The 14,276-nt window shown below is 35.5% G+C and overlaps 1 protein-coding gene across 1 annotated transcript in view; it reads right to left on the bottom strand.

Moving 5' to 3' along the window:
* Positions 1-13,762: 13,762 nt before the first annotated feature.
* CPXM2 (carboxypeptidase X, M14 family member 2) overlaps positions 13,763-14,276 on the bottom strand; it is a 294,314-nt gene continuing 293,800 nt past the window's right edge. The window contains exon 14 of the mRNA XM_007478849.3: positions 13,763-14,021. Within this exon, the coding sequence (XP_007478911.1) occupies positions 14,008-14,021 (14 nt within the window). The 3' untranslated portion in view covers positions 13,763-14,007. The remainder of the gene's footprint in view (positions 14,022-14,276) is intronic.

Genomic DNA, 14,276 nt, shown 5'->3' with positions numbered 1-14,276 from the left:
CAGGTAAGTTATTAACCTGAATTTCTGGAGGGAATTTCTATACTAGGAGTCCCTTAAATTGTTCATACCAAAAAAGCAGAAGAAAAAAAAAAGGAAACACAATTCTCTTTTGTGTGAAAAAAAGTGTAGCCTTCTCATCAGTGGGACTGATAGGATGTGTTTTTGTATTTTTGCCTTTTTTCACAAATGGAAAGAGGGATTGAAAGCTCATGGGAAGTGGTCATTGCAAACTCTGGGCTGGACAAATGTATGACCATCAATAGAGGATAAAGAAAGAAGGATAGTATTGAATATAATTATGAGTTGGATCTTAGTTTGATTCAATGATCTACTTAAGGAGTAACTTGCCTGAAAATAATTTGCAGTTACACTGGGTCCATGTGATTTTTTCTACCTGGATACTTCTCTCACCTCTGACTCATCATAACCTGGTAAAGTGTAATTGCTTACACTTAAATCTTGTTTGATTGCTCTCTGTATATTTATAATGAGGTTGGTTTCTAGAAAAATGATGAGCTGATTTTCATCGCATTCAGAGTAAAAATTTGCTATAAATGAATGGACCATATTTTTGGGACAAAGGACAAAGGTGAACTTCTGGACAAATGGCCTTAGATGTAACTTTAAGACTTAACTTTAACTTTATTATTATTATTATTAACTTTAACCTTTAATTTAAGTTTTTATTGAAACATTGTTTTCCTGTCTCCATTTCTCTTTTGACTCTCTCTCTCTCTGTGTGTGTCTCTGTCGCTGATTCTCTTTTCTCTTTCTCTGTTTCTACCCTTTCTGTTTGTTCCCCAAAGAGTAGGACTTAATAAGAAGTCATGCACAGAATATGGTTATATTTTTAAAATCTTGCTTTTTTCCTCTTTGCTTAACACTGTTTTGAACAGCTTCCTGAAACATCACTCATCATATATTACTATTGATATAAAATTTATAGCTAAGAAATGTACAAAACATTTTTGTGGATAAGTGAATGAAAAACATTTATTAAATGCTTACTATATGCCAACCACAATGCTAACCTGGGATACAAATTCAAAATCAAGGCAATCTCTATTTTCAAAGAGCTTGCATTTTATTGTATCAGGCAGCACACATAATGGAGCAGTAACCAAAGAAGGGAGCTTTGGTCTGAGGAATCAAAATCACAAACACAGTGAAAAGAATGATCAAGGTAGTTTTGATTGATTATAAATTCCAAAATAAGAGATATCCAGGTGATTACAGGAAGGGAAATGGCCAGGGTACAGATGAGGACATATATGGATCAGAAGGTTAGAGCAAGGTGGCTTTGCTCCTCTCAGACATGTCATTGAGTTTTCTTGGGATACAACTACAGCTCCAAACCCTCCCTGCAGTCTTCCATGATGATCACTTGACAAGAAGGACAGAACAATAAGTGACACTACTTTCTGTAATCAAAATTGTTCATTTTTGTTTCTGGGATCCTCACATACCTTTTTTGGTCATTAACTCTGTGTGGCTCTTTATGTATTAAATACATTTTTGGTAAATAGTATATTATTTTATTTTGTGTTTTAATGCATTCTTTGATCTCCATTTTATGGGTTAATTTATCCTATTTATATTCTCAGTTATGATTCTTAATTTTGTATGTCTCTCCATTTTATTATCTTATGTTTATTCCTTTTGATATGGCCTACTTTCTTTTTACAAAGATGAGGACTGAGGAATAGGAGTGTACTTAGCACAATTGCCTATATTTGATGTTTTCAACTTCCACTCCCTGATCATCTTCTCACCAAACCCCCAATAAGAGATTCTTACTCATTTTTTCCTCTTAAACTCGTATTCCTTTAATAGTCTTGCCTCACTTAATTTTTGCTTTGCACATTACTTCTCTAAATCTATCCTTGACTCTTCCCTTTCCCTGTTCCTTTCTGTTTGTTGATTTGAAGACATATCTATGTTCAATTATCTCTGTGTATTTTACCTTTCTTTGACAAGATTAAATGACTTTTTCACTCAGTTTCCTCATCTATAAATAGAATTAATAATATTTACCTCTAAGAGTTATTGTGAGGATAGCTTAAGAGAATATATTTAAAGCATTTTGAAAACTTTAAAGGCTGTATAAGATTATCCCACTACCACAATCACTCCCAGTCTTAATGTCTCAGTGTCTACTTTTCAACCTCTAAAATAAATTATGATAGATTATAAAAGTTCACTGATTAAAATGCCCAGAGACAGACAGACACAGACACACACATGTGTGTGCACATGCACACACAGACATTCACATTCCAACCCAGATACACAATATTAAAAAACAACAGAGACCCCATCACTCTAGAACAACTATTAGAAGACTAATATCTCTGCAGGATAAAAAAAAAGATGAAGAATGAGTGAAATTCTAAATGATAAATAGGTCAAAAGTTATTTTAAATACATTTGAAATAACCAAACATCATTGAAAAGTAGTAATGGATGATGATAATTCAGTGCCAGTGAATTTGTTGAATATAACAGAAAGTGGTTTGCCTTCGGATGGAGCTTATGAAACAATCAGAGTTCAAAGGTAGAATCCAAAGGCCTTTTGTGGGCAACATTCCTATGGACTCAGCCAACAATATGTCAACAAAGAAGCCGCAAATGCCTGTCATATGGATTTGTTTGTGGAAATGAAAAGCCTTGTGATGGCAAATCAGGACCGATTCATTAACATCATAAACTATAGAAGGATTATCCTTAAGGAGTCTTCATTGAACAATCCTATAGATTATGCAATGATATGGTAGAGACATTATACCACATAACTATAGGCTATAAAAACTTAGCACTTGCGAAATACCAAGAAATCCATGACCTCATTGCTAGAATCATATATATAAAGCTTATTTTTTTTATGGACTTACAAATGATAGATATTCTTTCTACAAATACAGCCTTAAAAATATCTCCAGGAATTCAACCAATAAACTATATTGTAACCAGACCATTATTATAGTCTGAACTGTTTCCCAAAATTGCTTGGACCAAACAAAGGTTCATAAAAACCCAAGAACAACTGTCTCTATCCCAAATATATCCCAACCATCAATTCCAAACTATATAAAATGAAACTATTTAAAAGTATTGAGATTGAAATAAAAATCATATGGGAACTGGATGAGTTACATATCATGCCCGATATCTCGTCCTTTTCTTAAGGATGCCTACAGAGAATAAGCTCATATTCTAATTCTATAAGTCAACCACAAAAGTACTTATTTTATCTACTGTTGGAACAGTCTATAAAACACTGAGTATAAAGGAATCTTGGCAGGAGAGACTCAATTCCTAGAACATTTTAACCCAAATCCCATAAAAAGATGAAAAGATGAAAGAAATCTAATAATAGTTTATACAATTATATATGTGCTTGTGTGTATATATTTTATACATTTCCCTGCATAAACACCCAAAATTGAATGAATTATTATAAATATTATGGTTCTCTCATACTTTCATCTTTTTTATTGGGATTTGATTCTATACTATATGGTGCAAACACACATATAATTTGTAGTTATATTTTTATAATATATAATAAATTTTCTATTATAAATTATATTATACTTTATATTACATATAATACCAAATTATGTTTTATAACAGAATATATTTCATAATATATAAATATAATATTTTATAATATAAGTGAAACTATATAGTTATGTTTACCATCACTATACATACATGTTTATTTATGTTTGAAACTAGAGTGCTTTTCTCAAAACAACCCTTTGAGGTACATAGCATATTATTCCCATTTGAAATATAAGAAAATTAAAGCTCAGATAGGCTAACTAATTTATGTAAGTCTGACAGAGAATAAGTTCAGAACTAGAAATTTCACCCAAGTTCCTGCGTCCTAGTCCATCATTCTTTCTACTCTATTCCACTGCTTCATAGACTTCCCCACTCTTCAGTGTGATCTACTTTGTTTTTATGGTCACAATCATTTTATGCTTAAAATCCATGACCATAAGAAATTTAATAGATTATGCCTCTGTTGACAATTCTGTCCCCTAGCTTGTAGTTTACATTTTGGATTTACATTTGGCTGGAAGCTGTTGTATTGGAGAAGCAATATTTGGACTAATCAAGGAATTCATTAGTTTAGGACCCTTTGTTCAATCAATTGTAGTCTATTACAAGGAACTTGGGCATTAATTACCAGTGAATAATAGTAGTGTAACTATATCAGAATAGGGGTGCAAGCTAATAGCATTGGAGAAGAGATATCTTCACTCAGGGTAACTGTAGAACTTGGGTGGAGATGTTAATGTTTTTGTTCTGAGAGACCAAAGTCAGTGCAATCACTACATCTCTAGAAGAAGTCTCTTTAAACTGTTATTTTGTGTGTGTGTGTACATATTGGTTCCCCAGATAGCATGTAAATAAAGGTCTTGAAGTCAAGGACTGTTTCACGTCTTTCTTCCTAGCTTAGTACCTAGCATTTCCAGCACTTTGTGGGTGGAATTAAATGTTGGTTGATTGGTTAAGTGTTTGGCAGTGAAAGGAAGGTAAAATATGGCATAATAGCTTGAGGGGATGATGACACTTGATGAAAGATTTTTAAGGAAGGGGAGAGAGAAGTGAAATAATTTAAAATTCTGTTTCAAGATATTATCCTACATTTCTACATTCCTTTGGATTAGGTTTTTATGTGAAGCAAGAAGCATTTTCAGACATAACACAGTTCCAGGAGGATGCTATATTACAAGTCAAAATATTCATTATGAATCATGTCATTTATAATTTTCAAAATTACAATGATTATGCATAAAGCACTTGGGGAGAGAAGAGAAATCATTTTCTATAATTCCCATGAGAGAAACATATCACTTTTCTTAGGAGCTTTGCACAAGATCTCTTCTGATCTCTTAAGCATTAGAGTTGGTATTATAAAGGGTTTCCTACAATTTTTAGGGAAATTTTAAACTTTAGAAGCTTAAATCTGCAGTAAGACTTTGGGGGAACCCTGTAGGTTAAAAACAGCTTTGGTAATAGAAATGAGAAGTTGTAAATTTCAGTCTCATTTATTAGACTATGACCTTGGGCAAGTCACTTTTTTCAAACCTTAATTTTCTCTTCTGTAAAATGGAAATTCTTCCATTAAGTCCTCCTCCATTGTCTTATTGTCACATGAGTTTTACCCTGAGTTGCTGGAAACTATGTTAGTGAGTGCTAATAAGTTGGAAAAATATCTTGAGTCATTTGCCCATTGAAACGCTATCACCTAAGGACCAACTTGGATAAGTTAAGAGAGATACGTTATTAGAAGATTTGACCACAAGGTAGTGAAATTTGAGGGAGTGATGGTGAAGGCAAGAGAGGGCATAAGATATGTTAAATAACATACTTATCTGTGGGTAGATTTCAATAAAAGTCAGTGCTGTTGTTGATGTTCATCCTTCATTTTTGAAGAGGACCAGTGATACCACAAGTGATGTCTTGATTTGTGCATGAATTGGAATTAAATGAGACAGAGTTGCACAAAGTCATCAGCCCCACTTCCTCTTCCAGAGTCATCCAAGTCCAATGACAAGTCAAATGCTAGGATGAATAGTGATGGCCTAGAATATAGTGAAGGCATTATGTTGGCTTCTCCACTATCTGACCAAGGTCTAAATGATTATTCACAGATCTTTTGAAGCGTTGAAGTAAAATAGGGACCATACTATGTGCATTATCATTCTTGCAGGGTTATTGGGAGGAAATCATTTGTTCAACCATAAAGTGATTTATAAATGAGTTACCATCATCATGAATAAGTGTGGACTTCTACACTTTAAACTAAAAGCTTGAGACAAATATGAAAGAATTTCATAGACTCTGGGGCATGTCAGGGTGAGATGGTTTTATATCCTGACATGATCTACTCTCACATCTAGAGCATCACAATGAATAAAAATTCTCCAAAGGTTAAGTTACCAGCAAGATGCTAATTGGCTTAATGTTGAATGTCTGTTTGGTGCACCTTTTCCTCCAGAGTAATGTAAAGATGATATTGTTTGGCATCTGTCCTTGTTTATTTCACTTCCCCAAACCCCAAATGGAGGCATAGCATAGAAGATCACTCTGGTCTCATTAGATGTCTCCTTATAATTGCTGGTTTGAACACAAGATAAAGACAGTAACCCTCATAGAAATAAAACCCAAAGAGAAAGAGAACAAGAAAAAAAATGAGTAGGAGTAAGATAATTACATGCTTGTGACTCTGACAGTAAGATAAAGAAAACAGAGGAGCAGATGGTGTCTAAGCCTAAAGAAAATTTTAAATGAAACTGAACTCAGACAATTTGTAATCAAAGGAAACCATGCTTATGTTTTTGGACTAACCACTAGTTAGGCACTGTTTTCAAGAGAATGCAAATAGCAATTTTACCTTAAAATTGAATCTCAACATTATGGCCCCTCCTCTTCTATCCACCTTAGCAGATGTCCAGTTAGGGTTCCAAAGAAGCTTATTATCTTTGTTCAGGTTTCCTAAGCACCAACAACACAGCTTCTAGATCTTGCCCTCCTCTGAATTCTTTCTCCTTTTGCTAATAATAATATTTCAGAGTTATACAATGCTTTATTAATTACTTTCCTTAAAGGATGTCAAGTAGGCAGGGCTAGTAGCATCCCCATTTTATAGGTAGAAAACTGATGCTAAGAGAAAGTGGGTCAAGATCACACAACTAGCAGATGTTGAAGGTGAGTCTTCAACCTAGATCTTCAGCTGAATTTTTGCTATTTGAAAAAATAATAGCCACAAAGCAAAATTAAAATTTGTACATATACCTTTAACATTTATAAAATGCTTTCTTTAAAACAGTCCTGTGATGTAACTATAATATCAGCTTTCCTATTTTATAGCAAAAAAAAAAAAACCTAAAGCACAGTGAGATCCAAATGATTTGTCCACTTTCATATAGCTTTTATTTGTTGAAGCTGGATCTCAAGTCTTCTTAACTGTATGTGGCCATGTACTACGGCACCTGACAACCTTGTTTTATTAAACCCCAAATTTACCCTTGTCCCATGATAACTTGTCTTCAAGAAATCCCCTGACTAACCCTTTTCCCAGACTGAACAATAAACCATCTAGCACCCACTGAGCACCATAGAGAGGACTAGGTATCCTTTTTGTCTTTTTAGTTTCTCTTATTATATTGGACTCTCCCAGGTATTCTAGCCTCTGGCTACAACCTTTCCCCCAAACCTCTATGTAACAGTCAGTTGGTCCTCTGTTATACTCCCTAAGGAATACATATCATCCCAGTTTCCTAAGTTCAGGGTTCCTATTATTGGTGTCTTTCCCAGAGACAGTGTTCCCAGAACTCCCAATGCAGGTGACTCTTTGTGGTTTGTAGTGGTGGCCATATGAGCATTGTCTCCCTTGTCCTGAATAAAGATGTGTTCTATCATAACCATTTTGGTTGTAGTTATGTGCTATTTTTAGGTTGACATGCCTTTTCCAATGGCCAAGAATAATATCAAGCCATCCAACAAAAGTCTTCATTCGGTGAAATAGGTCTAAAATCTGGGTCTCCAAGGCAACTCTGAAAATATCCCCCTTTCTGGTTTACCAGACCCATAAACCTTTGCTACAAATTCTGCAGGGATCAGGGTTGTGGATCTCCAACAATCTTGGGGGTACTTTGGCAGCAATTCTGCCTAATGCCTTCCTCCATGTTAGTTATAATTCTGGGGGTGGTGGAGATGGAGCTTAAGGAGCCCAAACATGAAAAAAAGATAAAAAATAAACTAGAACCTTCCCCTCTAGGAATGGTCCTCACAAATGCTCAAGCATTATTTAGAACTGCTCATAGAATCTCATAGAATTATAGGCTGTTAATATTGAAAGGGACCTACCTTTGAAGTTATCAGTCATGGCTCACTCATTGTACACATGATAAAATCTTAACCTCGAGAAGTAGGGCAATTTTCTGAGGTCTATTCAGCTGGTCAGGGGCAGAATGGAACTTGAACAGGGGCACCTGACAGTTTGCTTCTTAGAGACTCACCAGGGGCATGATTTTCTCTAAAGCTTAGTATGCCCTGCTAGCCCCATGCACATATTGATATTTCACATAAAAGCCATCTAGTCTAGTTACTGCAAACATTATTATAAGGAAAAACTCTTTAGAACTAAAAGATATATGGAAGGGGCTACATAGTTCAAAGAGGTTTCAAAATAACCACATTTCATTACACAAAAATAAAACCTAGGGCAATCCCTTAGAGGCTTTTGTAATAATATCTGACCTATATTCAATGTTTAACAGTCAATACTTGCTTCTGAAGCACATTTTATGTGTATTGAATGGCTCCAGGTGGTATGAAGGATGTAAAGAAATATAATGTGAACCCTATTCTCATGGAGATTGAATTCTTGTTAGATAAAAACACAGAAACAAAGAATATTAGAACTAGAAGGGAACTTGGCTCAAACTCTTTACTTTTTAGAGTGAAAAACTGAGAATACTTAAGTTCTAAGAGAAACTGACTCACCTAGGTTGTAACACTAGGTAGTGGAAGAACTTCAATTTATAACAAGGTCTTCTGACCTTTAATCCAATTCTTTTTCTAACTCATATAGCAAGGTTCTCTCTCTCTCTCTCTCTCTCTTTCTCTCTCTTTCTCTCTCTCTCTCTCTCTCTCTCTCTCTCTCTCTCTCTCTCTCTCTAACTAGTATTATACATATTGTGCAATTGTTTAAAGATTAACATTAAATTGTGTTTAATGATTAACAACATAATGCAATGCCATTTAAATGCTATTGTAATTTTGGTTATCAGTCAGTCCATGATGATTGGATTGTTTTTCCAAAAATGTCCAAATATAACATTCAAAATGCTACATGACCTATCTTGGCCACCATCACCAACTTGGCTGTGGTGACTGGCAGAGTATGGCAGCTCTGGGCATTGATAAAATGTAGTATTGTAGGGAAAGTATAGCTCAAGAACTTCTTGGAAATGGAATATTTGCACTGAGATTTGAGGGATGGAGACAATTTGGAGACTTAGTTTGGATAAGAAGGAAGAAAGTTATTTCAGGTAGAGGGACATCATAGGCTAAAGTATGGAGGTAGGAAAGCACAAAAAAATTTTGGAAGGTAAAAAAAAAACAGTTGGGTCAGAATAAATTGGTTTTTAGCCAAAGAGTAGAAGAAAGAAATAGGTTGGAGCCATTAGGTGGAAAGCCTTGCCAAGTCCTGGTTCTGATAAGGTCCTTGGAGAATCTGAGGGGAGTAGAGTTTCTACTCCCAAAGATCAAATCAACCAGCATGAGAGTCATCATGAACTTTGTTACCTGACTGCTCAGCTCTAGATCTGCTTTGTTCATGGCATAGACCCTGCTCTTTGGATCTTATTCTTGTCTTCCCTCAGACTTAGCTCAGTTACCAACATTTACATGAAGCATTTCCTGACCACTAGTAGCCCTAGTGCCCTCCATGCCTCAAATAATCTTGGCTTTAAAGAATTAGCACATATTTGTGTGTCTATACACACATATATATGTAAAATATACACATGTACACATGTATGCACAGAAGTTTCTGTATTTTTGTACATATATACACATCTGTATATATATGTATATATATAGTTTCTCCTTATAAAATATATTTTATTAGAAACTGTTTCCCTTTTGACTTTGTATCTATAGCACCTAAAAGTAGCACAATTCCTGGCATGTATTAAGCACTCAGATACTTACTAATTGATTGATTACTCAAGACCTATTATGTCAGGCCAAGGAGTTGAGATTTGATCCTGCAGACAATGGATAATGGAGAGCAATTAAACATTTTTGATCAGATGAGTGGCATAATTAAAAGAGTGTTTGATGGCAATAAGTATTCAGGGCTGGCCAGCTTCAAGATAATATTATCCCAAATGAATATGAAGACAAAGTGTTTTCCTCAAGCATGCCATTCCATGTTCAGAGAGTCCATAAGACTTGGAAAGTATCTCAGAAATCATCGAGGCTTCATTTGGTTCAAGTGGATACTGAAATCAGGGCAGTATAATGACTTCCCCTGATCACACAGAAAGAAAGTGTATGAGTCAAGCTGTATACATTGAACTATAATACCATGATGATGCTTTTAGGGAGGATGTGACTAGGCCACTTTAAAGAACTCTTTCCATTCTCTGTGGTGCCATTTCAATAGCAGAAATGAAACTCATATCCTCAGAGTGAACAACGTTGGTGTTATATTTGACTTCTATTTTAAAATGCAGGTGCACATGCTATTTATTGCCAGTTTTACCTCAGTCCAGTAGTAGCCAATTATCCTATTAAAGCAATCATGTATCTAGAGTAATGATCACATTCGAGAGAAATCTAATTTCATTACACATAAGTATCAAGAAGGCATTTTATATTCTTCTTTTAAAGATACCTGGTTAGAAAAAAAATGAGTTTTCCTTAGATATAAACATCATATTTCTGAAAGTCTCCACTTATTTCCAACCATACTTTTGTCTACTCAGAGATGGGGCAAGAAAATAATAAAATCATGGTATTTGGTATGACAGGGTTCTAAACAAAAAAAGGAGGATGAGATAATGTAAAACAAAAGTCCACAAATCATTGAGAGTAGGATGTTTGGACTCATTTCCTGGTAACTGTAGAATGCAAATGATTATGAGATTATTTAAAAGGAAAGATTTATAGTATCTTAGAGTGGGGCAGATTGAATACTCTTTATTACAATTGCTGGCACATGGTTCTTTAATCTCCACTTGAGGGCCTTCAGTGAAGAAAAAAGTGCTACATCTTGATGTAGCCCCTTTGGAATGGCTTTATTCATTAAGAATCTCTTCCTCACACTCATTCTAAATCAGTCTCTCTATCCTTTCCACCAACTGCTCCTAGGTCTATTAGGAAGCAGGAAAAGTGGAGCCCCTTTCCCACTCAAAAATTTAAATAATTTCTCTATCTAAATCTTCTCTTCCTTCACCCAGTCTTCTAAAGGCATGGCCATCATGGATGGTTCTTGGCAACAAATCAAGCTTAAAAGAGCACATATTTCAAATAGCCTGCAAAGTAGCCAGTTACTGTGCTTGACAATGTTCATTGTACTATATTGTCTTCTGAAATTATTAGCTTCAAAGCATTTAAATTTCCTAAGCATTTGAGAATTTCAGATTGAAGCAGGGATCTAGACTCAGCCATATTTGTATATAAATGCATTATATACACACATTTGTAGCTGAATCTGGATTGGTATATGTCATATATAATGCCACATAAACTATATGTTATATATCACATATATAATATATATAATGTATATACACACACAAATGCTATACATATACATATATTTATGTATCTGTCCTCAGATGTTTATGGAAGTGCATCGATGTAATAATAGTTGCAATAGACCATAGTACCAGTACTTGACTACTTTGAATGCTGATCTGAAATGTGTGATATTTTCAAACATGATTAAACTCCACGAATTATGATAGCTATCATATGGTTATATACATAGAAAATACAATAACAGATTGATTGGAACATGAGGTTGCACTTAATATAACATTTTTTTCAATAAAATTCTAACTGGAACCCTCTCCATCTTTAATTGGGATCTTATTTCCTTTTTTAAAAATCTGGGCATATGTGTATAAAAGTTATCAGAAATAGCTCACCAGGAGCTCTTGCTGACCCTCTGCCAAATTCAGGTTAACCAGTTGCCAACCTTTGTTTCCAATGCAGAGTAAAGGCCAGGCTCTTGTTTTCCCTTCTCCAATATTGGCCCTCTAAGTATAGAAAGCTTAGAAGGGGTGGGGGGTCAGGCAACTGGTTCAACAATTAAACCTTCCTGCTCCTGCTTTCTATTCCATTGTGAACCCCACTGGAATGTATGTGCTCTCAGGAGCATGTAGTTTCTTTATCAGAGCCAATTGGTACCCATTGGTTATTTGTAATTGGAAATGGCTCCTTGATTGGTGTGTGAGACAGAACTAAGTTGAGATGTGTCTTGCATATATTTATGAGCATATATTAAGCATATATATTGCCCTTACTGCCTTCCCCCTTTAAGTAGAATGCAAGATCCTTCTAAAAAGAGTGTTTCATTTAGACATTTCTCTTTCAATCGATGCCTTCTAACAATAGGGCCCTTAAGAATTCTAACCTAAGCCCTCTTCTCCCTCCATACTCCTTCATTAGTGATCTTATCAAGTTCCATGGATTTAATTATACTTTTCTATGCTAAAGATTCTCAAGCCTATCTATCCTATCCTAGACTCTCTGCTGATCTCCAGTCTTGCATCTCCAACAGCCTTTCAGACATCTTGAAATGGATGTCTCGTAGATAACTAAACTCAACATATCCAAAAGCTAGTTTGTTATCTTCTGTCCTGAATTCTCACTCTTCCCTAACTTCCCTATTTTTAGAGGGGCAACATCATTCTCCCAGTCCCTCAGATTCACAATCTAGGAGTCATTCTGGTTTCTTCACTCTCTTTCACCTTCCCACATCTACTTTTTTGCTTGATTTTACCTTCACAACATTTTCCAGTATGCCTTCTCTTTCCTCTGATACTATGTCTACTTTGGCACAGACCATCATCACCCCTGAGTTATTGTAATAGCTGCCAATGAATCTGCCTGCCTCAAGACTCTCTCCACTCCAAACCATTCTTCACTCATCCACTAAAGTGATTTTCCAAAATCACAGGTTCAATCATGTCATTCCCCTAGTCCTAAAAAATAAACTCTAGTTGCTCCCTATTGCCTCTAGGATCAAATACAAAATGCTCTATTTGGCATTCAAATCCTTCATAGCCTAGGTTCCTATTACCTTTTCAATCTTCTCATTCCTTTCTACCTGCCATATACTCTTAGATCCAGTGATGCTGGCTTTCTGGTTAATCCACAAAAAAGACACTCCATTTCTCAGCATTGGGCATTTTCTCTGGCTGACCCACATAGATGGCTGACCCCTGTATAAAGTTGTTCTGTATGTGTTTGCTTGCATGTTGTGTCCCCCATTGGATTACAAGCTCCTTGAGGGCAGGGACAGTTTCTTACCTCTTTTTGTATCTCTAGCATTTAGCACAGTGCTTGGCACATAGAAAAGTTTATTGTTTTATCAATTCATCATTACACTCTAAATTCCAATTATTGTTGTTGATTGCCCATCTGCCTTCTTAGCAGCCAGCTAGGGCTGTGGTAAGGAGTGAGAAACTGATGGCTTCACATTTCCTTAATTATTCTTTGTATCCCTCTAAATTTTAAGTCCTCTTACATACTGCCTGATCAAAAACACAATGATCTCACCCACAATATATTCATCACCCCAAATACTCATGCCTTCCATGTGTTGGGAAAATAACTAATTTAAATAGCAGACAAATGTTCTACCTCCCCTGCCTCTGCCCTTCTCTTGCTCCACTCCCTGACTAATTGATCCATTTCTCATCTTGCCAACATGGCACTGTTTTTTTGTTTGTTGGGGGGGGGGGGGGGCTAAAATTAGTTTATAGCCTGAAAAGCATTAGAAACTCTAGTTCATTTGTTCTTTCCTCCCCTTTACTGAATGAGGAAAGGGACACTCAAAAAAGGCAACTCATCTTGGGGTCACATAGCAGTTAATGGCAGATGGCCCCCCAGTCCACTATCCTTACCATCAAATCATTCAATTTCTCACTCGTCATTTCTATCATAATTTTTTTCAGACAGCATCCCACCAACCTGAATAGAAATCTCCATTGACGGGCAATAAGACATGAAAAGATTATTTTATTTATCCACAGTTGTAGTCCTGAAGTGACTTTCTCCACTATGTGTTAGCAAGCAGTTGCATTGGCAGACAAACACTTGGGGAGCTGATCAAAAGCACCCTCCTACACTTCATTCTTTTGGTATGTTTTGTGAGATGCAATTGGTTCAACTCACTGTTGTTTTTTTACTTCTGTAGAAGAATCAGCAGCTAAACTGATGTTCCTCAGAGCCACGTGTCCAGAATCATCATGCCTGCCTGTCTGGAAAGAAAAACCAGTATGGCATATATTAAAAAAAAATATATATATATATATGTAAAACACCCACACAACCATGGAATAGTCCTGCTTGTGCTGTGTCCTTTTGTCATGTGTACTGTGATTATAAAGTAAGGGGATACATTTCCTTAAGTCTAAAGGGGAAGGGGGGAAGTTGTATTTAGTTATCGATATGTAAATTTTCCAGTGATAGACACTATTTCCTTCAAAAACCATTAAATTATATAAAATTATTAG

This window comes from Monodelphis domestica, chromosome 1, assembly GCF_027887165.1.
Source record: "Monodelphis domestica isolate mMonDom1 chromosome 1, mMonDom1.pri, whole genome shotgun sequence".
Taxonomy (NCBI): domain Eukaryota; kingdom Metazoa; phylum Chordata; class Mammalia; order Didelphimorphia; family Didelphidae; genus Monodelphis; species Monodelphis domestica.
This window is presented reverse-complemented; position numbering and strand designations above follow the sequence as displayed.